Consider the following 25,220-nt stretch of genomic DNA (forward strand, 5'->3'; position numbering starts at 1 on the left):
CGTTTCTATGGTAGCATAACTTGCGTTCTTGCAGCGCAGGAGGAATTCTTTCCTGCATTACAAATTTGGAAGAAGTGTTAAAAAGTGAGAGTTGGAAGATGATTCTCTCAAGGAGGTGGGGATGTATCGGGATGTAGCTACTGTACAAAGTTTATACTTGGATAATTCTGGACAGGAGAAAGCAGCTCTGTTCCTGACCTCCCAAAGAGCCTACTATCCTTCAAGCCTCAGCATAATGAATAGTTTCCATCACGCGGCGCTGAAGTTACCACCTCTGACTACTACGCTGCACAGAAGAGTTTGTGAGAGTTACAAAGGAAGTAATTCCCGCTAAAGGCATCACACCAAACAAAAGAGGCTCTTCATTCACAGACTTCACACGAGGACAAAAATCGAGGGAAGCTGAAGCTTTTCTACACCTCGGCCTGGTGTGCTTATGTACCATGATAAATCTTGGTTGGAATGCTCATTGAGAATCGTGCCAGGAGCCAGGAAACACACACCATTGAGCAGGACCGTCTGAGTAAACACCGCCGAGAAAAACACGGCTCCATGGAGTAAACCGTAAGAGTGACTCCTGAGAAAGACATCCCTTCACTGGATATCCTCAAGCACAAAATTTACTCATACCTTTAAATACGGTAGGATCAATATTAATTTATTTTCCTTTTTGTGCCTCAGAGAATAAAGTTCAATTAATACATGAACCCACAAGAGAAAAGGTCATGACACCGCTTAATGCATAGGTCATCTTGCAGAAGTTCTCACAACCCTAATTACAATGGTAATTGAATTATGTTGTCTTAAAAGCTATAAAAATGCTAATTACCTGAGCTTAATGTACAAACACACTACCAATGCAAAGTACAATTTCAGTTTCAAGAGTTAAGTCACATTATCCTGCCCTGCACAGTTTCAACTAATAAGATGGGAAAATGTGGTTAAACCTGCCAAATAGTCTCTTATTAGTGTACTGCTTAGTAAGATGACTTTTGAGAATGACAAACATTTAAACATGAAATTAAGCATGTAATGAAATATTCCACCCAGTCGACCAGAAAGCCATAGCTCTACCAGCTCCATCAGGTTGTTAGCCACCTACCAGTTGTAACGTTCACCTTTCTAAGCATTCCAGTTCAAAACCCAAGATAAGCAGACTGCAGTATTTGCAAGATACGCAACGTGACATTGAGCACTCGGAAAACCTTGGAAAAAAAGTCTTTAGCTGGCCCTGGCTCTTTCATCTGCATTTTATGCTTTGCCGTTAGGACCTTTTTTGAACCGCCAAAATAGCTACCACTAAACTTGTGGGTTTGGTTAAAGGTTTTGCAGTTCACTTAAGAGCTCCTGGGTAGTTAGCTGTCTTAGGAATTATTATCTTTCAGAGATAGAATGATTTACTTGAACTCTGGTGTGACTTCAGCTCTGTGCTTATGTGGTATCTGCAAACAAAGATTGTCTCTGTGCATGAAATGTGAAGGAATCCTTAGAAAGAGCATTCTTGCTTGAGCAAAACAACTCATAGATCAGACATACTTGCTTGTGTATTTTCAATTACTATGCAGAATAACCTATTAATTGAATTAGTACAAGAAGTAGTACAATTACTGATGTAAGGAAAAAAGTCAAAAGTGTCTACAAGCTTGAATTCTAATTTAATATGCATGTTTCAGATGTCTTCTGTAATGTTGAAGTTGAATTTTCATTGCAGTTTCTTCACTGATGATCTGGATAATTTTGTTTGTTTGGTTTTTTTAGATTGTTGAAGATCAGAACTGTATACAAATCTCATCATTCCTGACCATGATTAGTGTAACCTGGAGCATCTTCCTAGTTTGGACTAAAATAGGGCTGTTACTTGACATGGCACCTTATTCTGTTAGTGCCAAACCATGCCCTTCAGTATGTCGCTGTGATGTGGGTTTCATATATTGTAATGATCGCGATTTGACGTCTATTCCTACAGGAATCCCAGAGGACGCTACTACCCTCTTCCTTCAGAACAATCAAATAAATAATGCTGGGATTCCTTCAGAACTGAAGAACTTGCTTAGGGTGGAAAGAATATACTTATACCACAACAGCCTAGATGAATTCCCCACTAACCTCCCTAAGTACGTTAAGGAACTGCATTTGCAGGAGAATAATATAAGGACCATTACTTATGATTCACTTTCACAAATTCCTTATCTGGAAGAACTGCATTTGGATGATAATTCCGTTTCCGCTGTTAGCATCGAGGATGGAGCTTTCCGGGACAACATCTATCTCAGACTTCTTTTTCTCTCTCGAAATCACCTTAGCACCATCCCCTGGGGTTTGCCTAAAACGATAGAAGAGCTACGCTTGGATGATAATCGTATTTCCACAATTTCAGAGCTGTCCCTTCAAGACCTTACAAATCTAAAACGCCTCGTTTTAGACGGAAATCTTCTAAATAATCATGGATTAGGAGACAAAGTCTTCATGAATCTAGTCAATCTTACAGAACTGTCATTGGTCCGCAATTCGCTCACAGCCGCACCGGTAAATTTGCCAGGAACAAACCTAAGAAAGCTTTATCTTCAAGAAAACCACATCAACCGTGTGCCACCCAATGCTTTCTCTTACTTAAGGCAGTTGTATCGACTAGATATGTCCAATAACAATCTTAGCAATTTACCTCAGGGTGTCTTTGATGATCTGGACAACATAACTCAACTTTTTCTTCGCAACAACCCTTGGCACTGCGGGTGCAAAATGAAATGGGTACGCGACTGGTTACAATCATTGCCTTTAAAAGTTAACGTACGTGGACTGATGTGTCAGGCACCGGAAAAAGTACGTGGAATGGCTATCAAAGACCTCAACGCAGAACTCTTTGATTGTAAGGATGATGGCATGATAAGCACTGTCCAAATCACTACTGCAGTACCAAACACGTTGTACCCGGCCCAGGGACACTGGCCAGTTTCTGTGACCAAACAACCAGACATCAAGACTCCCAACCTAAATAAAAACTACAGAACCACAGCAAGCCCAGTACGCAAAATCATTACAATATTTGTAAAATCCGTAAGCACGGAGACTATTCACATCTCCTGGAAAGTTGCACTACCAATGACTGCTTTAAGACTGAGCTGGCTCAAGATGGGTCACAGCCCTGCCTTTGGATCTATAACTGAAACGATAGTTACAGGCGACAGAAACGACTATTTGCTCACGGCTCTCGAACCAGAATCGCCATACCGTGTGTGCATGGTTCCCATGGAAACCAGCAACATCTATCTCTCCGACGAAACGCCCGAATGCATCGAGACTGAGACGGCACCCCTTAAGATGTACAACCCTACCACGACCCTTAACCGGGAGCAGGAGAAAGAACTTTACAAAAACTCCAGCTTGCCTTTGGCCGCCATCATCGGCGGCGCAGTGGCGCTGGTGGCCATGGCGCTGCTGGCCCTGGTCTGCTGGTACGTCCACAGAAACGGGTCCCTGTTCTCCCGGAACTGCACCTACAGCAAGGGACGCCGGAGAAAAGATGACTACGCCGAAGCGGGAACCAAGAAGGACAACTCCATCCTCGAAATCAGGGAGACTTCTTTCCAGATGATACCAATAACCAACGACCAAGTGTCCAAGGAGGAGTTTGTAATACACACCATTTTCCCACCTAACGGCATGAATCTGTACAAGAACAGCCACAGTGAAAGCAGCAGTAACAGGAGCTACAGAGACAGTGGTATTCCAGATTCAGATCATTCACACTCATGATACTGAAGGACACGAAAGACTGCTGTGGGTTTTGTTGGGTTTTTTGGTTTTGTTTTGTTTTTTAAAGAAAACGAGGAAAGACTGACTTAACGGTTGCTGTTCTACTACAAAACACTGGATTAAAAGACTGACAAAGCAATGTACTGTACATTTGCCATATAATTTATATTTAAGAACTTTTTATTAAAAGTTTCAAATTTCAGGCTACTGCTGCGATTAATGTAGTGGGGATACCTGACCACAATTCTATATTTTAGTATTTTTTAGTAATTTGTACTGTATTTTCCTTGCTAATATTGAAGTTACAAACCATTTAACTTTTGTGTTCTACTGAGTAAGATGACTTGTTGACTGTGAAAGTGAATTTTCTTGCCGTGTTGAGCAGTCAGAACATTCATCTGAGATCCTTGTTAAGTGTAAGCACAGGCCATTTTTCACTTTGGTATCAATAAAATTATGTTGAACCTGGCAAATCAGGAAGATCAAGAAGTGGTTGCAAAAGCTCACAGAACATTCAATGTTGGGTCTATTAAATCTGTAAACCACAACAATATTCAATAAACAAAAATGCGTGTAGTAATGGGCAATATCAGCTGTCTGGATATATCCATTCAAAATGGTGAAATCCAATTTAAATGAAAATAATCAAATCAATGACATGCACGAGACTGAAGCTGTTGACACATGTTAAAAAAAAAAAGAAAGCATAATCAAATTCCTAACAAGGAATTTAAAAATATGTGCTAGCCTTTACAAACCAATGGGGTAGATATGGTTTAGGGACAGATTTCTGGTTATCAAAACCAGCGGTCTGCTTATTACAGAGAAAACAGCAATAGACTGTCATGGGCATTTGAGAGGCAAGGGCAGGAGGACAGAGACAACACTTAGAAACTGCTTTGAACAGAGAAAGGGTTGAAGTGCAGTTTCATAAGAAAAACAAAAAGAACAGGACAAAAAAACACAGGCAATATAAGCAAGGTCTCAAAAACTTTAGTCACAAAGGTAAACAAACAATTGGGGAATACAGCTATTTTAAAGCATATACTCTAACAGTATACAGGTATGTGTTCAATATACTGCCGTTACAGTCAGGAATACTGCCCATTACTGTCACAGTTTTCCAGAAATTCCTTGATAAATCTGTAAGGTAACGTTTCTTTCTGCCTTCTTACTGAACTATGAGCTACTTCATGTCTAAACCCCAAGCCACTCTTTGTTGCCATAATAGTTTGTTTCTTCAACTAAAAACCAAAGTGCTTTGTACGCTCTTTGGCCAGTCTTGTATGTGCCTTGATCCAACGCTACATGTATCAACCTTCTAAAACTAAAAAAAAAAAAAAAAAAAAAAAAGGAAAAAATAAAATACCCACTTTTTCATACACAACCTAACTATGAAAAATATTGGTCTTATTGATGAATAAAGTTGGAAAAATTAGTTCAAAATAATGCCACGCATCTGCAGTGCACTGATAGGAAACCCACTCGGAAGCTACTACTATGCAGGTCATGAGCTTCACCTGTTTCTGTGTTCAGCTTGACAGTATCACACTTCCAGGGTTTCTTTATTATTAATTACTTGGAAAACAAGTTTTCACAAGTTTCAAGTGTGTCAACAATGAAAGGGAGGGAAGACATGGAGTGACAACCTTCCGAGATAGGATTTTCTTTTCAACAGAAATAGCAAAAATAGGTAATACTTTGGACAATATCTCAAACAAGAAGGAATGTATAACAAATGCAGTTAAATTTTAAGAGAATTTTAGCAGTGCTTGGCCAGTCCATTTCCCTAAGAGTGGTAAAGGATGGAAGATTACAAGAAAAAAACAATGACAAACACCGAGACTGACGGTTTCAGCATTCAGCCTGCAAACAGTTCTCCTGCCAGGGATCCATCTAACTGCGCAGACCCAAAACTTCCAGTAACGCACAGCTCTCTTCATCCTCATTTTCCACACGTGCCCAGGGAAGCTCCTCTCCAAACCTCCTGTGCCACGGTACTGCTTCCTCAACCTCGTCTTCAAAAATGCCTCCTGTAGTTCCTAAGCAGCGGAGGAGTCCCAGATGGAGGAGGAGCACTGTGCTTCCCTGCCAACCTTACACAAATCGCATCTTCTCCTTCACATGGAGCACTGATGGGATCCACGACACCCAAAGTAACAGAAAGGGGCACGTTCTGCTACACAACTATGTGTTCAGCTCAGTGTAGTGTACTAAACAGGACTATTCTGCTCTAATTTTCCCATCAGGTACAAATCTAGGGAAGGGTGAGAAAGCCAAGACTAAGCACATGTGGAGCCTCATTACGTTCTTGCGCAGAAGGCTTCCCAAGCAGGGAGCAGGGAAAGGAAAACTAACACGGGTGGAGAAGACGGACATGTTTTTCATCTAAGCTAGCGTAGAGGGACCCCTTCTATCAGAGCTGCATTTAACAGCTAGGTCACTGGCAACAGATTAGTAGTTCTTTGCCATCAGCTCTCCAATAACGAAATTCAGTAGGTTTTGCTGGATTTTCAAGCTGTTTAACCTGGAAACCTCTCTCCTAGTTGACTCCAAATTTGTGTTGTGAAAAGGGTAAAATAACACTCAATGAAGTACTCTCCCGTGCTCTTCTGAGGCACCTCAGCCAGAGGTAGCTTGGTAATGGTACGTACCACCTACTGCCGCATCTCGGGTGATGCCACGCAAAGGACATATGGGCTACAAAAAAGTTGCCATTTGAGGAGGGCGTAATCGCATGCGAATCTTCAGTACAAGAACTTTCCGTGTGAAATTTATGTACTGTGAGGCAGTAGTATGCAAATCCAAAGCAGCTGCAGCAAGTTGGCCCGGTTCTTCCTGGTTTGCCACCAGAAAGAGAGGGGAAACCTGGACAAGCGATTCTGTCCTCTGCGGAGAACCAGGCCAGATCTGCAGGGAGAGCTGGTGTCCTCCCACCGCAACCCATGTCGGTGGAGAAAACGGCGCATCCATGCATGCAAGATCTTCCTTCGGTTCTACAGCAACTTTTATGCAACGTGCATAGTTATTAAAGATTAATTTGGCACGTGAAAGGTTGATTTCAAACTAAATGCCCTTTTTTTTTTTTTTTTGATTCTTATACAAATTTCTATTCCGCTCCGTGTCATGCCCGTCTCTGCAAGAGTCTTCTTCTTGTCATAGCACTGCAGTTACGGCATGCAGTGCTCTCTAGCACCACACATAAATCTGCTCTATTAGACAGTTACATACATAGGCAAATCGGATTACTACGTTGAGCAGTTTACTCAACACATTTATCAAAATAACATTAATCCACATTAATCTCAAATAATTTTCTAATTCCGTCATATTTCAGTGTACTGTTCAGTATTGTGGAGCAAGGAGTGGAATTTTTTTCAGTGTTGCCTAAACCTGTGTGCAGTTAATTTAATCAGCATCCTCCATATTAAATCACTATGCCAAGTATCTTTTACGTTCTTTATTATCATCCCTTTTTTTTTTTCTTCATATTGCTATCCTGAATTGCTCACAGTTTTGTTTTAACCTGAAAGCTGACTCGAAAAAAAAACATACTGGTGTTTTGGAAACCGTATTAATTTTGTCCCATCTTGATACCTTCCAGAACTAAATTTGCTTCATTTCTAAGCTATTATTTCCTAGCTTTGTACAACAGCCTGAAATGCAACAACCGTGAGGGGTTTTTTGTTTTTTATTTTCCCTCCTGGCTTTAACAGTACCAATATCAAAGTATTACGGTCTTGGAACACAGTGACATTTCTTCTGCTAATGCACTAGCTAGCATGCAAGCTATATTGTGCCAATGCTGTACATATTGAATGTAGAGCAGCAAATGCAATAAAGCAAGAGCAAAAGTAATAAAGCCTTATTTGCTATTAAAATAATTTACTGATGACATAACACACTGAGCATCTTATATAGACTTCTCTGCTGAGTTAAGAGGATGCAATTTTGCATATTCACCTGCAACTAAAGTTGGGTAACTTCTTCAGACGTGAGCTGGCAGATGCCCTCTGCCTGGATTTATCCAAACCACATTTGTTTATGATAGTTTTAGACGGAACCATAATTCACAGAGGTACCCTCTGCTTTCAAAACACCTTAACCTGGCTTCCAAATCCATATATTGTTTCAGCATCACCTTGGGACTGATTTGTGTTTAATTAACTGTTTCTTCACTGACACCAGAACAACAAAAGCTTCGAGCCACAAGCCAGCACTTACCACCCCTGAAGGTTTTTTTGTTGTTTTGTTGTTGGGGTTTTTCAAATGTTTATTTGTTGGGGTTTTTTTGTTCCTCCCCCCCAAAGCACAAAGTTATTCCATAACTGGGGAGTTTCTTCTTCCAAACTAGTCAGGAGTGGTTTAGCCAGAAATGAAAAGCCCATTGACTGAATCCAGACATGAAAATTTTACACTTGAAAGCGTTATTTTTTTTTCTTTGCAAATGAATTTAATTTTGGAGGTGATGAGGTAGGAGTCCCACCCTCATGATGAAATTAGAGGCTTTTCAGACACTCTGAAGGTACAACCATGACAACCAGTATCACATTCTGAACACCATTCCTTTAAAATTTTTTAAAATATGTGTGTTTGATTTCAAGTTATTTCATCAAATAGTCACCTGCTACTCTAAAAAAAAAAATCTACCTAGAAACAAATGAAGTACACAGATGTCAGTAAAACAGTGACAGAGCATCTAGCTGAAAACAAGCATCACCTGTGTTTTACCACCACTGGACATCAAGCAAGATACTCATTTTACAGTAGTCTTTAAATGATGGCTGGGGAACATTCCTGCTCTAGGGGGAAATGAAAGTACTTCAACAAAATGGGTGTTAAAAGAAATAACCACCCTCTGGATTCTTGGTGGTCTAAGGCCAAGGGGCACAACGCACATTTTGGAAACCGAGCACGTGTCCATCATGCATGGACGTCGTAAGTGTCCTACCCCCGAAACCTACTGGCCAGGACTGCACAAGTGTATTACCCAACTTCAACGGCTTTTCAGAGCCCATTTGCGTTTCCTTAGGATGAAAACATAGCGGAGTCACAGTATAAAACCCCTCAATATCAAGAACATGAGCTGAAAAATGCTTTTTGAAATCTGAGGCTGGACCATCTAAGCTTAGCAAGAGCACTCATAAATAAGTTCTAAAAATAGAAGCATCTTAATAGCACTAATTAAATCATCTGACTTGTTTGAGGTGGTTGATAGCATTCATATAGTCTGATACTCTGTCCTGAACAGCCCTCTTAAGTAATCAAAAAAAGAGATCGGATCATAGCCAAGCGCTAGCGTGCGCTCCTGTCCCCTTGCGGAGCTTAAGGAATCTCTCTATAGACGCAGCCGTGGAAGGCTTAGTTGTTCAAAATCAGGGGACTGCACAATGTTCTTTAATCGTTAACTATGGGAACATCATTTATGAAAACATGGAATTATGCACATATACATAGTTTAACTTCTTTCATTTATGCAAAATATTAAAAAATAATTAGGTCAGAAACGCACGTCCGATTTATGTAACACTGATTTCCTCCAGTGGTCTTAGTCCCTGATAAATGCCTACTAGGCAACTGGCTTTCTACATGAAAACAGGTGTTTTCTAGGGGTGGGGGGATTGGTTTTGTTTAGTTGGGGGGGTGTCTTCCACCCCACCCCCTCAAATTAAGAAGCATACATTATTTCGCTCCAAATCTTTCAGTTTTCATTGGATACAAAAGCGAATTGGTATTCACTAACCCACCATCAACACATATTTAAGGTGGGTGCTGGTGAGGTAAAAGACCTCCCCGCAAACTTTCCTTTCCCATCTCTCTTCACAATTACAAAATAAAATCCCTTCCAGGATTTTAATTTGAAGTCTTGCTTTTATTGCAAGAATTGCAGTAGGGTAACGAGATCGGTTTTCACCGCTGTAAGATCCTATTCACAATTTGGGACTTTGTAATTTTGCGATGCACACGAGGAGCTGTATTTACACATGGAGTTACGGACTAGAAGCAGAAATCTTTCAGGCTGGGTACCACACGGCAGGCCGCGTCGAATCTAAGCCTTTGTCCAACTCTGAGCCTACTATATTAACATAGCTTCCTAAATTACTAGAACAAGCATTAGCAGCTCAGAGGGTAAGAGAAAGCGTCTTTACCTTACACATCATCTTGTGCTACCTCTCTGGATGTGTAAAGTGGAGTTAATAAGGCTTCCTTAAACTTACCTGGTGTTTTTCCACAGATTCAATGGTAAAGTAAATAAGATTTTTTTTTTTTTAAAGGTAAACCCTTCTACCCAGGAATGCTAACATTCTGATAAAGCAGAGGATTTAAGAAGTCATGTTATAATTCTTACTCCAGAAGTACATGCAAAACACCCACGCCTGTATAAACCCTACGCACTTTTTGATTGCGTGTATTATATGCTCATCACCTATTTAAACTTAAACTACCTTAATCAGAAACAAAAGTTACTTGCATTGCACTCCTCTAACAGGACATAAACTAGAAACTCTGTCCACTTTCTTTTTCTACACAGTTTGAACAATGCAAGAATGTGAACAACTACAGAATCGGGGTGTGTGTGTGTGTTTATTTTATTATATATTATTTAATTATAATTATTTATTATATTATTTATATAAATATATTTATATAATATATACATATATAGAGTTCATTATAATATATTATTATACAAATAAATACATTTATTATAATTTTAGGGCATTAGCTGACAATGCAGAACCTCTGTGCCTAATATCTTTAAAGCAATTATTTTACTCGAAGAACTCCTTAATGGCATGTTACCTACTTCATCCACTAAAAACCTTTTAATTTCTCCCTGGTACAGAAATGATATACAGCATACCAAAATAAAAATTAAAAAAACCCCAAAAAACACAGCACAGTATTCCCAGGTCTTGGAAGTTGTTTTCGTCGCTGAAATTTGGCACTTAGCAGCCAAATGAAGTGAAAAGTCAGGTACAGGAGAATACCGCTGGATGAGCTAAATTGCTGACTTCATGCAGTTTCCTTCGATAAATGAGAAAAGACAGCGATGGAACTGTATGTACGACGTGAGCAGCTCAACCCCGGCTGCCTCGGGCCCCTCACCACTCCCAGTTACGTATCTTGCTTTTGACTACGAGAAAATATTTGTCAGTACCTTGAAGGGTCGAGAAGGTTGAGCACTAGCAGGGCCAGAACCACCTCTAAGCTCTTCTTCCTATTCGTTTTCTTGCTTTGGGTTTGTTTGTTTTTTTTTTTTTTTTTAAAATAAAGGTCATTGAGAGCTTTTGTTCAATAAGCATGACTAATTTGCATGTAAAAACCTCTTCATTGCCAATTGTACTTGTTGATACACAGTGGAATGGTGCTAAACTCGACTTAAAGAGTTTGCAATTAAATCCAAGGTAGGCATATCACAAAATATTTACTCTGGAAATCTCCACTATTACCTGAGCTTAAAAATACAAGATGTTAAGGGGAAAAGAAATAAAGAAGAATTTTAAAAAATCATGCCTTTCTAAGAAGCTGCTCCCAATGCTGCTACTTCCCTTTGGCCTATATTTATATGGACAAAGTCCAAATAAACAGAGTCAATTAAAGAGAATTTTGGGGGAGAGGTGCAACATCACAAAATAACATTTCCGCTACTGAAAATGGACTTACACTGAAAATAAGAATAGCTACTTGGTTTATCAAGGCTTATCGGTGTCAGTAACTGCTCAGGTCTTTTTCATTATCTGCTGGCCTGGGGACCCAACGGATGATGGGGCTGCATGGATCAGTGCTTTCCTTGGGTGCCGACTGAGGCATTGAGAGGAGCCAAAGGCACCCAAACAACAATGACAGCGACTGTTTTTGTAAAAAAAAGAATTGTCCCAAACCTTTGGTTTTGTCCAAAAAATGTTGTCCCAAACTCTGAAATCTATTACTATCCTATGCTACACATACCAAAACAAAACCCCAAAGAACAAGTGACATAGCTTTCAAGCATGAATGATTTGATGTAAGGCCTAGTTTTGCCTGTAAAATACTTTTTAAAGGTTTATTGTATCTGAATTCATACCCAATGCTAGCTATCGTAACCACATTTTAATTAAGGCTCCTCCCTCATCTTTTCCATACGTGTTCTGCACAGACATAAGTGGAAGTTTGTGCAGCATGGTTCATCAACATCTTCCCATTCTCCTTGTGTTATCAACTGACTTCTGTTAACGTTTGTATCATTTTAGTCACTAAATATTAAAAGCACAAAATGTGTTTTGTCAATTTATTTTGTAGGGTATTGGAGATGGGAGAAGGAAAGGAAGGAGAGACATTACACTAGGATGCTAGTTAGGGAAAAAAGCGCTACAATACGCTGCAGGTGGATTCCTTGCTTTACTGATAGGAAGTAAAAACAAACCCAAAACTTTCACAAACGCAGCTATATTGACAAAAGGACCTATGGAGCCACTCATGCAAGAAGTGCATTTTGTTCCCAAAGCAACCGCATCATGTTGGGAAGGGAGGGGAAAGGAGTCTCTCTCCCCGATACTGATTTGAAGGCGATATTCTGCATCCCATGAAGGAGCACCCCGCCGACACGGTAAGCACAGGCTTGATTGTCTTAATGTCCACTTTAAACTCAACACTAGTGTTGCCGCAAAACTAGAGGACAAGCAACCCAGCGTATAGTTCCAGAGACTTCAACACCCACCCCCCCCCAAAAAAAAAAACCACAACCCCAAACAAATAAAAAAAACCAACCAACCCTGCAAAATCCTCAAAAAGCACCTATCAAAGTGGTGTCAATCCAGTGACCCGGTACAAAGTCAAAGGACGTAAGCTCTTCTAATCCCACGCTCTCAGCTCCCGCAAGCTCCAGCGGCCGTTGCCAGGGCTAGCTGACGTCGGCTCCGAAGGACAGGAGCCCCGCAGCCCGGCGGCGCCTGGCCATGCAGCTCTTCACCCGCTTGCCACCCAACAGCTGTTGGCTCTGGGTTTACGCGCTACAAGAACAACTCAGAAGGCGAATGGCACCCCGTTCCAGTCCAGGAGGTTTTATTAAAATGGGTTCAGCTCTGGGCAAGTGCCGTAACCAGCACGTTTTTGACAGGTATTTTACTTTTCTGCCACAGACTACCTAAAACTACTGAAAACCCTGGCTGTGTTTTAATACTGCTATTAAAAAAACCCAACAACACCACCCCCCTCATTATTCTCCTCCTGCTAATAAAGACTAACTTTATCCTTCAATACAATCCCTCCAAATCAATTAAAACACATTCAGCAGGTTGAAAGGATACTAGTGAAGTATTAACAAAAGCCTGGTTTGGATTATGCAAAACTTCTGCAGCAACTGGCTGATGCAAAGATTTCAGAGAAATCTTTAAGAGAAGCACCTTTAAGAGAAGCAAAATGCATCTAGCTCTTAAAAATATTTCTTCTTCTGTTTTGCTCACTAGTTCTAGCAAGATATTCGGTCAAACCCCCACAACACCGACCTCTTTCTAAGGTTTGCAAGTCAATCTGTGAGTGAAAGGACTCGTCTCTTGGAGTCATTCAAATAAATCTCTACAGCGCTGCCGTAACCTGGTGCTTAAAGACAATAAACACAGCAACGTCCAAGTACAGAAGCAGCTCGCGTCTGCATGTGCTCGGGTCCGTCCCCATCAACCGGCGAATCCATCCAGGATGTGCTCGAACCTTCGCCCGACTGAAGCACCGCTCCTGAAGATAAGCAAATAACCACACCAGGCGTCAACGGATGTCGGAGACCTGTCAAGGCATTTGTTCGCGTGTCTCAACCTGCCAAAATGCCAGGATGGAGGGAGAAAAGAGCTTTTCTTTTTTTTTTTTCTTCCCCCCCAGCCCAGAAGCAGCTCCAGCAGGTGCAGTCACCTGCACTAGGTCTAGTCAATAGACAGCCATACCTACTGCTTCCTTCACAAAAAATAAAAATTAGGATGAACTTTCACCTGACGAACAAGCCAGGGATCACATTTTCCACTGCTTTTGCTTTTGTAGGGAGCTGCCTCTGACATCTCACCCTGGGGCTTGATCAGACAAGGAAGAAAAAGTAGGGAATTTTCAAGACACTGGCAAGCGTCTAGTCTTTCAAAATGTCATTGCCAACCTTCATAGCATCCAGCCTGCTCAGTAATCAAGATAGAAGAACTATGCAAGTACAAATTAGTGTCACTTATGTCCTGAAAACAAGTAAGAAAGAGGATATGGAATAAGTATGCCAAAAGCAACATCAGATTTATTCTCCGTGATTAGATGAGGGATTACTGAAGTTGGCTTCACCTCACACACACACACACACAAAAAAAACCCAAACAACCAACCCCGCAAACAAACATGAAGATCTCTCTATGACATTTACCGTTCGGCCGAGCAGGTTAGCGCTATATTAAAAGGACCACAGGCGCAACAGCAGCAAGACAGGGTGGCAAGGAGTGGCCCGCAGTTCCTCAAAGGACTTTTAGACACTGCCAAGATAGAAGGCCCAACTCCTACAAGACTTTTTTTTTCCACCCCCAACAGGTTTGTTTGGGTTTTTTTAAGTCTGTTCGCAGAAAAATGAAGAGCAGCACCAAGGTTATTTTAGGGCCTCATGCATCCAAATGACCTAATACGTATCAACAGCATAAATTTATGGCATGTCACCCCTTCCAGGCACAAGACAGACATCTGAAGAGCCCCATCATCAGTCCCAAGACACCACACGCCAACCTGAAGCCTCTCTCTCCCCCTCGCCAAGAGGACGACTGCGCTGGGAGCCTGCAAACGAGTGACCTCAGCACAGGACTCGGCGCACATGAAAAACTTCCAGCACGACCCTGAACCACCGAAGCGTAACAGGGAGGCAGCCGATTGATAGGCGGCCACTAGGAAGCTGTCCAAGACCTCTAAACTCTTATTCTCCTGGGGGCTAACCCAAATTTGCCTATTTCTCTAATCGTAAAAGAATAGCTCGCTACTTCATACCTGTGGCACACAATTATATGCTGACGGCGCAGGTGCCTGGAACACTGCGGGGGGTTGTTGTTAAATTGACAGCTTTGCCTAGTTTGACAGTTTTTTCCTAGAAAAGTTTTTTCCTAGGAAAAAAAAAAAACAAACATGGCCTATACGGTGAAAGGCAACAACGATAACTGCAGGCATTTCTTATTAGAATAAAATTTAGCAGGAAATAAAAAAAAAAAAAAGGAAAAACACTCCTACCCACAGTAGTGACCAACTTCCATATTCCAACTTGATTTTAAAACCCTGGAAGTATTTACTTTGTGTCCAGAAAAATCTTTAAAAATAAGCCTTTTAAGGCCTTTTTGTAATATTGTTTGTTCACTGATGATTTTTAAAAGTAATCAGCTTGAAAGAGACTTACAGCTTGACAGTAATTCTTAGCTCAACTGTGGCAGCGATAGAAGGAATCAGCACAATATGCCAGAGGAACGTAAAATACACTAACCACATACAAAAACAGCTATAAAATACTGAAATCCATGCAAGTACGTATCAGATCATCTGTTTAACATAGCAAAATTTCTGATATTTAGTTTTCCATTCAAGAATGCTCTTCAGATGACACTGAACTCTCAAAAGCATGTATTATGCACAGCCACAGCGCAAATGGGAAAATTAGGGCTCTAAATCCATCTATTCTCCATTTTCTTCAAAAGTATAATGTATAATAATAATGATAATAATAATAATCATCCATTTTTCCTTTAAACTAAATTTCATCAGTCATTGTCCTTTAAAGTAAAGATACAAACATATGGTCAGACATTTTTCCTGTATATAGCATCATCATTCTTACGGTAAAATTAATAGTTCTTCCAAGCTATTTTTGCTAAGTAACCAAAATCAAAAAGTAAAGACTGAGCAAATTAACATACTAATACTAATTTATTAAGCTACTTGCAAATGTGTTCAGCGTCCCCTTTTCTTTGTTTGCAGCAATACAGGACCATTTGATAAAGCGAAATTGCAGATGTTCAACCCTTTGTTTACCGAGACAACTGTGGCTAAAAAAGAAACGGGAGTGACAGCACTAGGGCTACCTCGTCTTCCCAGGAGTAACGCTGTGCCGGAGCGGTTGCTGCTAGAAGAAATTAAATAGTAGAAACCGTGAACGATGACATTAGTGGGGTGCTCTGCCATCCTGGTGCCCAAGAAGGCAGGACCAAGAGCCTGGGAGAGCTGCTCTACCTCGTCCCTACGAGCCACTCGTGTACCTTTCCCACTGCTTTGCCTCCTGGGCTACGCAGTAGGTTGTCTTGTACCTGCCCTCCGTACAGAGACTCGGACGCCTCACGCCGTGGCAGAGACCGGCCACTCTTGGCGTAAGCCAGGCCTGTCACATCTATCTCTCTGTCAGCACTAATCCTGCTGCCTTTCGAGGCGGTGATAGAACTCACGCTGCTCTGCCGGCTAGCGGAGGTTCACCACAGCCGAGCACTTCTGAACAGACTGCGGGTTCACAAGACAAATTAAAGTCCTCAGGTGTTAGTTGCAAGTTGTCCTGTACAAGTCCCGCGTTACGGGTACACCTATCTCACAGCAACTTCATTTTTTTAAGTTTCCTTAAAGCAGGTGCTTTTGAAGGCAAGCGCCACAACGTTTGATCTTTGGGATTGCATTTTAAATGACAAAAGCTAAAAGGCTCTGATTAATCAAAGTGATGGGTTTTTTTCCCCCCTATCAGAAGGTCAACTGTTTCACACATCTACTGTTAGAAAGAAAAGAACAAATCCAGGCAATATTTTCTATTCCCTACTCCTACTCTAAGAAACGTGTGTGACATTTACAACCATGGTATAAAAGCTCATTAATGCTATACGCTGACCTATATAAAAAGGGTTATTGGCTTAACACAATAGGAGACACTCCTGCAGAAAACAGGCAAAGAAAGGAGAGGATGGCTCAAGATAAGCCATCTCGCCACAAATACTGGCTCAAAGGATGAGATCATTAAATGACAGCATTAAAAGCAGGCAACGTTTTTCACCTCCTCTCTGCTCATTTAAAAACTATTTTAAAACCGCAGAATAAAAGCCCAGCGAACACCCCAGTACGCTTTAAAAGGTAATTCTCTCTCTCAAAGGGCCGATAGCAGGCAGGGAGTGGGAGAAAGGTTTATTTTAGTTGAGCTAATCTGACAGACTGGCACCTACTCAGAGGTGTCGGAATAAGTCTGGCACGTCCACGCAACCACCAAGAGCAGCAGTAAAATCTTTAAGGAAGACACGTTACATTCGCTTTTTAAATACTTCTCCTCTAGGAGCTTTGTTCTTTCTTTTCAAAGCAAGCTCCCCAATCCCTGTGCTCTGAACAGAGTTACTTCCAACGCCTGACCTTGGGATTTGCCAGGACTATTTAACGCTCAAGGCACCGTGCCCACAGGGGAAGCACCAAATGGGGCGCTAGAAATAACCTGCTTGCCAGCCTAAGTCGATTCCATATTTATACCCAATGTCTCCTCCTAAAACCACCCTTTACCTTAAATAACCGTGCGCTTCCCCCCCCCCTTCCATATACACGGGGAGAGCAATCCTATCTTCTCTCAGGGTTTTTTCAGCTGAAGAAGCCAAGCTCTTCCAGGCTACTTGTAAAAAGGCTGTCCAATCCTTCCACCACCATCCTAATTACCCTTCCTTGACCTGTGGCAATTTAAACTCATCTTCCTAAATACAAGCAGGACACCTTCATTCTTTGCTGCTCCCAAATGATGAGGCTAAGCTTATAGAAGAAATTAATATCATCCGTCCTTAGGCACATGACACTCTCCTGAAACCAATTAACGGCAGAGGAAAGCGGTTCTTCGCACATAACAATCCAGTCCTCCCCCGGCCTTGCCAACATCTCTCGGCTTTGGAGTCGGCAAATTTATTTAGCACGCTTCTAATTCTTCTGTAAAGGCTGATAATGAAAATATTAAATACGGCGTGATTTGATCCTTGAGGAACTCCAGAAGTCACTTCGTAAGTTCAGCAGAATGAAAAAAAATAAGCTCTGTGCGATACAAGGTTATCAAGAACGATGGTGTGAAAGACTTCAGTCTTTTAAAGGTATTTTAACTACCTTAAAACCCCTTCTTGCAGGATACAGGATTACCATGATGCAATCAAATTATGCTCCATTATCTCAAGTATTTTGAGCATCTGTGCCAGCCAGCCACCCTGAAGAAAAACAGAAACTGAAATAAGACTGTTTGACACACAGAGATGCAGCAAGACCAGCGACTACTTTTATTCAAACTAAACTGAAAGCAAGGCCATCGTCATCTTCTGGTTCTCCCGCGCGGTCCCTATCATCCATGTGAAGATGCTTTATAAGGATCACAAAACAGCTTGCAAAGCACAGATCCCCTATGATACCGCAATTAACTCATTTCCTACACTGAAACCTCTTATACAGTGAACAGCATTTTAATTAATTCTTTAAATATATATTCCTCCAATAGGTTAAACCTTAATTAAAATTAAAAGTGCCTGATAGCATCTTATTATCTGGTTACAGATGCATTTTTTTCAAATTTGCGGTGATGATATAGCAACCACATTAAAAGCGATACATACTTAATTTTACTTTTTTTTCAGTTCAGCATAACACCAAGAAAATTAATTCGCTCTGCATTGGTACTCGCAGAATCTGTCTCCTGTTTCTCTAATAACTATCTTTGCTTTGTTTCAAACACAAATTTTACAAAACTCTTTTGGACTTTGCCCTGGGCACGTCTCTGCCCACCAGAGACTTGCTGATGCTTAATCTCCTAATCTCATTAGTTATTGCTTAATTAGAACTTTATTTGAGAAAAGTTGAATAAAAATGGCCCATTTCATTATCATGAGACAGATGAAAGAGGCAAAAACTTCTTTGTAATCCAAACCGCTCCTCAGCAAGTTTTTATCATGTTTATCACGTAGACATCATACATGACTTTTACCTTCTATCTGTATTTCAGCTCTCCATCTCCTGACGCAGCTCTTTAGTCAGCACATCTGCCACTACTCCTACATTCATCTTCACACAACTTCCCTGGCACCGGGGAACACCACGATCCTGCTGTTGGGAGACAGGCTCACGCGGTCCATGAACACCACCACCAGACACTTCCCAGGCCCCACCTCGTTCTTTATCTTGCATTTTACCCAAAGGACCAGCACGGCAACCACAGGAAAAGCTCCAGCAACACCTTTTAGTCACTTAGCGTATGCACAGGAGTCCTTTTTAAACCCACCAGAGCTTCTCACAGGTCTAAAGCAAGCAGGGCTTCTGCAGTACTAGCACTACCCTTAAATATTGACCAAAAAAAGTTTATCCTGATTCACTCTTCTTAACTGCAGCCTTTTCTCTTCATAGCCACCTGATTAAAAAAACTGATAGGTTTACAATGCAAGCACAGAATAACCAAGTTTACCTATTACATGCACAACTAAATACAGAATCGTTTCAGCGCTTCCCCGCCACCCTTGTTCAGGAACCATTTATGCACTAATGTCATATTACATTCTGTTTTCGGGCTTGGGCACCCGACTATAATTTCAGCTTCCAGGTAACAAACAAAATGTGCTCAAAACCAACAATTTACTGCAGAAGCATTCACAGATTTCAGTTGTGAAACCACCGTCTGAAAGGCTTATTCATGAATTGTAAATTAAAGTGTTACTGTTCTATATTATGTTCCATATTATCCAAATTCTAGCACTATAGCAGAAGCAATGAGCTTGTTATCCTGTCAGTCCTGCAAGCAGACTCGCGCCTTCTTAGGGCATGATTTTCAGAAGCGCTCATGTATCGTCTTAACTGTACTAGTTTTGATACTAATGAAGGATTTACCACTGACTTAAATGAGATTCACCCAACAACGAGCACTTCTGAAAAGCCAATTATTTATCTGTAACGTAGTATGCAAACGGTATTGCGTACTCCATAAAAATTCCCGTAAGAGCTTTTATATTAACAAACGCAAAACAGTCAATGAAATTGAGCTAGAGAAAAGTAAGATACCAGATATCAAGACCTTCATTAAGAAAGCATCACTCGGTGCACTCTCAAAACGCAACAAATAGCCTTGTTCGGATGTTCAACAATTAGCTCTGGTTAGATAAATTATATAACTAAGCAGTTGTACGTGAAAAATAAGAGTACGTGCAACCGCCTTAAATTCAGATCACATACATCCCAACAGCCATCCTGTATGGAAAAATTCTGCATATGGTGCGTGTGGGCGGACTGAGACCACGAAGGGATGAGCGTTACCTCGCTGCACCTCCGTAACGCGGGCCGGGATGGAGGGTTCAAAGGACGCCGGGCGCTTGTCACGTACATCAGCACATAAATTGGCGCACCTCTGCCAGCAACTGACCTCACGTGGATCCGTTTGAATCCTACCGAGCTACCTCATCCCCGCACCCCTTCAGGAAGGCGTCGGCGGACAGATGCCGCCCCCCGGCCGCCCCCGTTCCAGCCGCCTCCTCGCGGGGGGCAGGCGAGGCGAGGACGAGCTGCGCCGGGGCAGGCCGATGGGCACGCCGGGGCAGGCCGGCCTGCTGGGCCGCAGGCGATCCCCGCCTGCCCCAGCGCGGGCAGAGCCCGAGGGCGAGTCCGAGACTCGCTCCGTTTAAGATGCGGCCCTAAAAATACAGTGCAGGTGTGCCTTCTGCCACAGGCAAGGGGGTCACAGGGGCACCGTCCCACTCAGGCAAGCGCGCAGCCCCAACTGCCCCGCTGCGGCCGCATGGAGCTTCCCGGCCTGCCCAGAGAGCGAAGGCACAAATAAACCCCAGCAGAGGTTTGCAAGCCAGCAGGATTCTGAAAGCAGGAACACATCAGAGCACCTAGGCCATCCTGCTTCATCCCAGAACAGTTGGCGTTATGTCTGGTTCTGTTCAATCCTCTCCTTCCCGCCCTCCCCCCCCGCCATTTAAACTGATTACAATTTACCACATACTCCGTTTTAATGTATTTCTTCTTTAATCTTTTCCGCTGCATTATGCTACTTTCTTTATAACTTGCGTTAGAGAGCAGCATATAGATTATAGTAATAGTATATAGATTATAGTAGTAATATATATAGTAATATAGTATAGATGATATCCAGTTTCAAACCTATCTGTTGTGTTGAATCAAAACAGGAAAGAGCCAAGCTCTAGCGTCTCAGGATACTAAAACACTGACAGTATTTGCACGCTACAGCCGAACATGACATACCCACGAAGCATCAAGCGGTTGTTCTATCAGCAGACAAGGGGAGAAGTAGTAAAGCTCAGACACAAGGGAAGAAACTGGCATGGAACTTGCTACGCCGCCGCTGTTTCCTCTTGATTCTTCATAGCTATAAGTTAAAGGTTCATCCTTCTAACTCGTTCTGCGTTTGTTTTAAAAGCGGCTAGTGGGGTCTGCAAGGCTTGCAGGTTTGTGCACGTTACGCACAAACAAAGCGGTCACCGCCATCGTTACTGCCATGGCGACATCAGAGGTACCATCAGAAATGATGCTTAAAAAAAAAAAAAAAAAGGATATTTGCACGTATTTCGTCTTCTGAAATATCACCACACACAGAGCTCCGGCCTGCAGTCTAAATGACACCAAGGGAATGCTTCCTCTTAAAATGCATCGATACTGCTCAAGTGGAAAGTGTTCTGCTGATGGGTTTTATGTGCATCTAAGCTGAGCCATGTGAGCTCAAAACAATCTAGCAATTCCATCATTTACCATGTTACAGTAAAATACGGCTTTCTGCTTGTTCCTAATTACATTCTCAGACTGCATAGCAGACTTAGCTATTCCCAGTAGCCCATAATTGACAATGCTGTTTATAATATTTAGTAATGTATTTCCAAAACCTTAAAGAAAAAAAAAAATACAGAAAAGGAACAGCGAATGCAGAGCGAGGACACTGTCCATGCTTCCACGAACACTTGAGCCGAGCGTACTTACACACCAGCATAAATCAAACGGGCACAATCCAATTTAAACATGAGTCCTGCAAGGCTTTTTCATTAGTGCATTGTTTATGCTTTTGTCATCTTTTGACTAATTTTATTACATAATGCTGAAAGATTTACTATATTACATTACAGCTCAGCTAGTCATAACAGAATTTAAAAAGTTAATTTTGTTTCTCTGTTTTAGAAGCTTGAGAGTATATTAGATCTTGCTGGTTTTCCAGCAGCGCATTCTTCTAAAATTCCTCTTTTGTTCCCTCTTCCCATTTTACATTAAGAAATACATGTCCTATGTACTACTGCTATTTTAAAAAGCATACCTAAGGATGCTTCCATTCTTGTGTGCACTGCCTCTCAAAAAAAAAAAAAAAAAAAACCACACAGTTTTACATTTTTTAGCTTCTCTCTTTTGTCCCAACCTATTTTTTCAGGGTCTCTGGACAAGCAGTAATAGCTCAGCAATTCAGCACTGACCTCATGGAAAAAAGATATAGGGCCATTGCCTTCGTATTTCCCTTACTCGAAATAGCACAAATAATTCAACTTAAATTGGTGAGATACATTTATGGTCCATTTTTAAGTATGGGAACATAATTCCGGTGAGCTACTACTAGCTTTTTGTCTTTTTTTTTATTGTCTTCCTTAAACAGCTGCTGCTGAACACTGTCAGAGGCAGGATAATGCTCTGCCCCGAGGCTGCTGTGCTTGGGAAAGAATCACAACGTGCCCCTTCGCAAAGAGAGGAGCACCGCAAGGAATAAACCTGCTGTTGAACATTACCGACACATTCATCTCCATTTCATCGTTTAACTGTTTTGGTTTTTCTTTGTTTTATTCACGAGTGTGTCGTCCGTATTTCTTAGTTCCTCAGCAGCGATACACAAAAAGGGCCCAGTTAGGGTCCCAAAAATTGTCCAGAGAAAAGCAAAGGCTCCCGTGCCCGTATCACCAAACTAGAGTCTTGCTTAGAAATTCAAGTCCAGTGTCCCGTACATTAACTTAAAAAGAGGTTCTGGCCCAGAAGACTGCGTAACGTGCATCAATGTGCAGAAGAACAGAATAAAACAGAACATTGGGAAGACCACCACCGTTGTACAACATGTTGCACACACACAAAAGCACGTGAAAAACACCCTACAAGCCAAGTTACTGATAGAAACACCTTCCGCAACGCGCAGCCGATGATACATCTTGTATTAAGGATTTTGTAGCCTTTTTATTTGTAATTCATTTAAAAAGGAATGCTCAGGGGGGCTGTTGGTTCCAGACTAATTACTTCCAGATTGTGTCAGATGTTCCCACATAGAGAAACAAGTGGCATGCTGAATTTGGTCCGATCAAGGCATTTCCACCAGCTCCTTCACAACTGCTTAGAGAAACTCATCTGGATGCAATTATGACTTTATTGCAAAGCTTTTGTTGTTTTCTTAAACACTGGACCACAGAAATCATGTTCCTCATTCAATTCTCATTGAAGTAAATAGGGTGGTTTCCATAGCCTTTGATGACTTTTGGATAAGGTCCCATAAAAAGACAAAAAATAAGAACTCTGTCTACCAGGGAAAGAGGTTAATCTCTTCTCCTTAAAGGCTGCACATCAAAGGGCTCTGAAGTTGCACAGGATTGCTGTACACAAAGTCCAATATGTGGCCATATCGGCAGGTATATTTATAAAAAACAGTATGTTCACCAGCATGCTTTTCTAGATGGCATACTACAATGTTCCGGTCAGTTTAACATGAAAAACATTGATATAAAACACATCTCCAAGACTAAGGACTTGGATTCAAAGAGACTAAGCTCTTCTTGGTGAGGTAGCAAGTTGTCAATTCAAAGAGATTAGTCTTTAAGTTAGGAAAAAAAATAAATAGAAAACCACTAATTTCATTCATGGATTTTTTTTTCTTTTAATTTCCCTACAAGTAAGATCTAACAAACCATTATCTGAGTAGGCTTTACTTTTATACCTTCAATTTGTCACAAAGCATAGTAAGACGTATTCATACATATTTTATATCCAGTTGATGTAGTTAAAGGCAAAACTGTTTAAATGCCCCTAGGGACAGGGGAATCCATTAAGCCCTTTTCCCAGGGTGAGAGTTACAGCCGCCACGCAAACAGTTTTCAGCACAGTCACGTGAGTAACAGCCACAGATGCATATTAAAGAAATACCTTTTTTTTTTTTTCCTTTGCTCAAGCATCTACAACCAACAAAATCATTAAGGAAAATGAGAAAGTTGTAGTTTTACAGTAGCTGCTAGCAACAGGTATCAATAACCTACAGACTTCACAGCTTTGCTTCTGCCCAGAAACATTCAAAGCTCCTTCTGTTTTTCTACGTAACCACGATTATAGGAAAGCAGCTGCCTTAATGAACCATATAAAGCATACTGGAGAAAGAGGCTGGGGATAAGACCTTGTTCTGCCTACGAAGAAATTTCTCTGCCACTGTTTTTCCTTCCTTGTCACATACTCAGTCTCTGAAGTAAACACGCATTTCACCTCTTCAAGGTAGTTATAACAAAATATCTAAGACCACCATATACTATCTTATGTTGGAACTGTGTTGGCAGTGTTGATTTTAATTTTACTATGTTAAAAATAAAGACCAAGTTGGTTCAAAGATAGATTCTTAGCAAAGCAGTTTTTCCTCAAAGTTTAAAAATCAACAAGTGGGAGAAGATTGCCTTAGCAGCCTTTTAAATAAAACCAGAATGCTGACCACTTCTTTCATTACTGATGGACCAACTCCCAACATATTATTATGCTGGAATAGAAAATGCTGGCATATTTCCTCTGGCATGCCAGCAATCATGAGGCTGTTTCATTCTGGATATGACAACTGATGTTTTCCATAAACTGGCTGAAAAAAGCAAGCAAAAAAAAGTATAAAGAAAAAAAAAAGCTTGGTGAAACATTTCAGGAGCACAGGTGTAGTTAAGAAAGTAACGAACTCCACAACAGACATTAACTGCATATTAGTAAAGGCACTATATATAAAGTATTACATAGGTATTTGTAGAACCTGTCTACTTACATAGTTTTAAGTCTCTGTAATTCTCACTTAATTCTATAACCTTAAGTAGCAAATTAAATAAATGACTGGGACAAACTAAAATCACAATACTGAATAATCTTACACGTAATTGTTCACTTTCATGTGGCTTGTTCAAACCAGGCCATAGTTAGCAGTAACTGAAGTTATCAGCCTATGGAAAATTAGGTGATGGTTTCATTCCTTGGTAACAATTAACATCTTTCTTTTCACTCCTAAAACCTGGAGATTGGTACCTGCGAACCTCTTCTCTCTACCTGATCTTCCAACTCTGCGAGAAATAAAAAGTACTTTTTGCATACTGTAAAATTTAGCTAGAGCCTAGAAACAGATGTGTAACAGCAGAAGAAAGACCAGTTGGACTTGCATGGACTGCAGTGCAGGTTAGGAGGAGAACAGGGAAATAAAAGATGGGGTTTATGTATAAGTTCATATAATCTGCTGTAAGATTAACCTAAAGCAAATC

General features: G+C 41.1%; 2 protein-coding genes across 2 annotated transcripts in view; one reads left to right on the forward strand and one right to left on the reverse strand.

Annotated features, from left to right (window-relative positions):
• The window catches only part of MACROD2 (mono-ADP ribosylhydrolase 2), a gene marked incomplete at its 5' end in the record, with an annotated part of 899,733 nt that overhangs the window by 789,532 nt on the left and 84,981 nt on the right, over positions 1–25,220 (reverse strand). The window lies entirely within an intron of this gene.
• On the forward strand, positions 1,804–3,753 carry FLRT3 (fibronectin leucine rich transmembrane protein 3; the record flags this gene model as incomplete). The annotated part of the gene is made up of 1 exon (XM_081997398.1): positions 1,804–3,753. One exon carries the CDS (start codon positions 1,804–1,806, stop codon positions 3,751–3,753), a length of 1,950 nt encoding a protein of 649 aa, XP_081853524.1.

The sequence above is a fragment of the Phaethon aethereus genome (genome assembly GCF_964289735.1).
Source record: "Phaethon aethereus genome assembly, chromosome: 3".
Classification (NCBI taxonomy): domain Eukaryota; kingdom Metazoa; phylum Chordata; class Aves; order Phaethontiformes; family Phaethontidae; genus Phaethon; species Phaethon aethereus.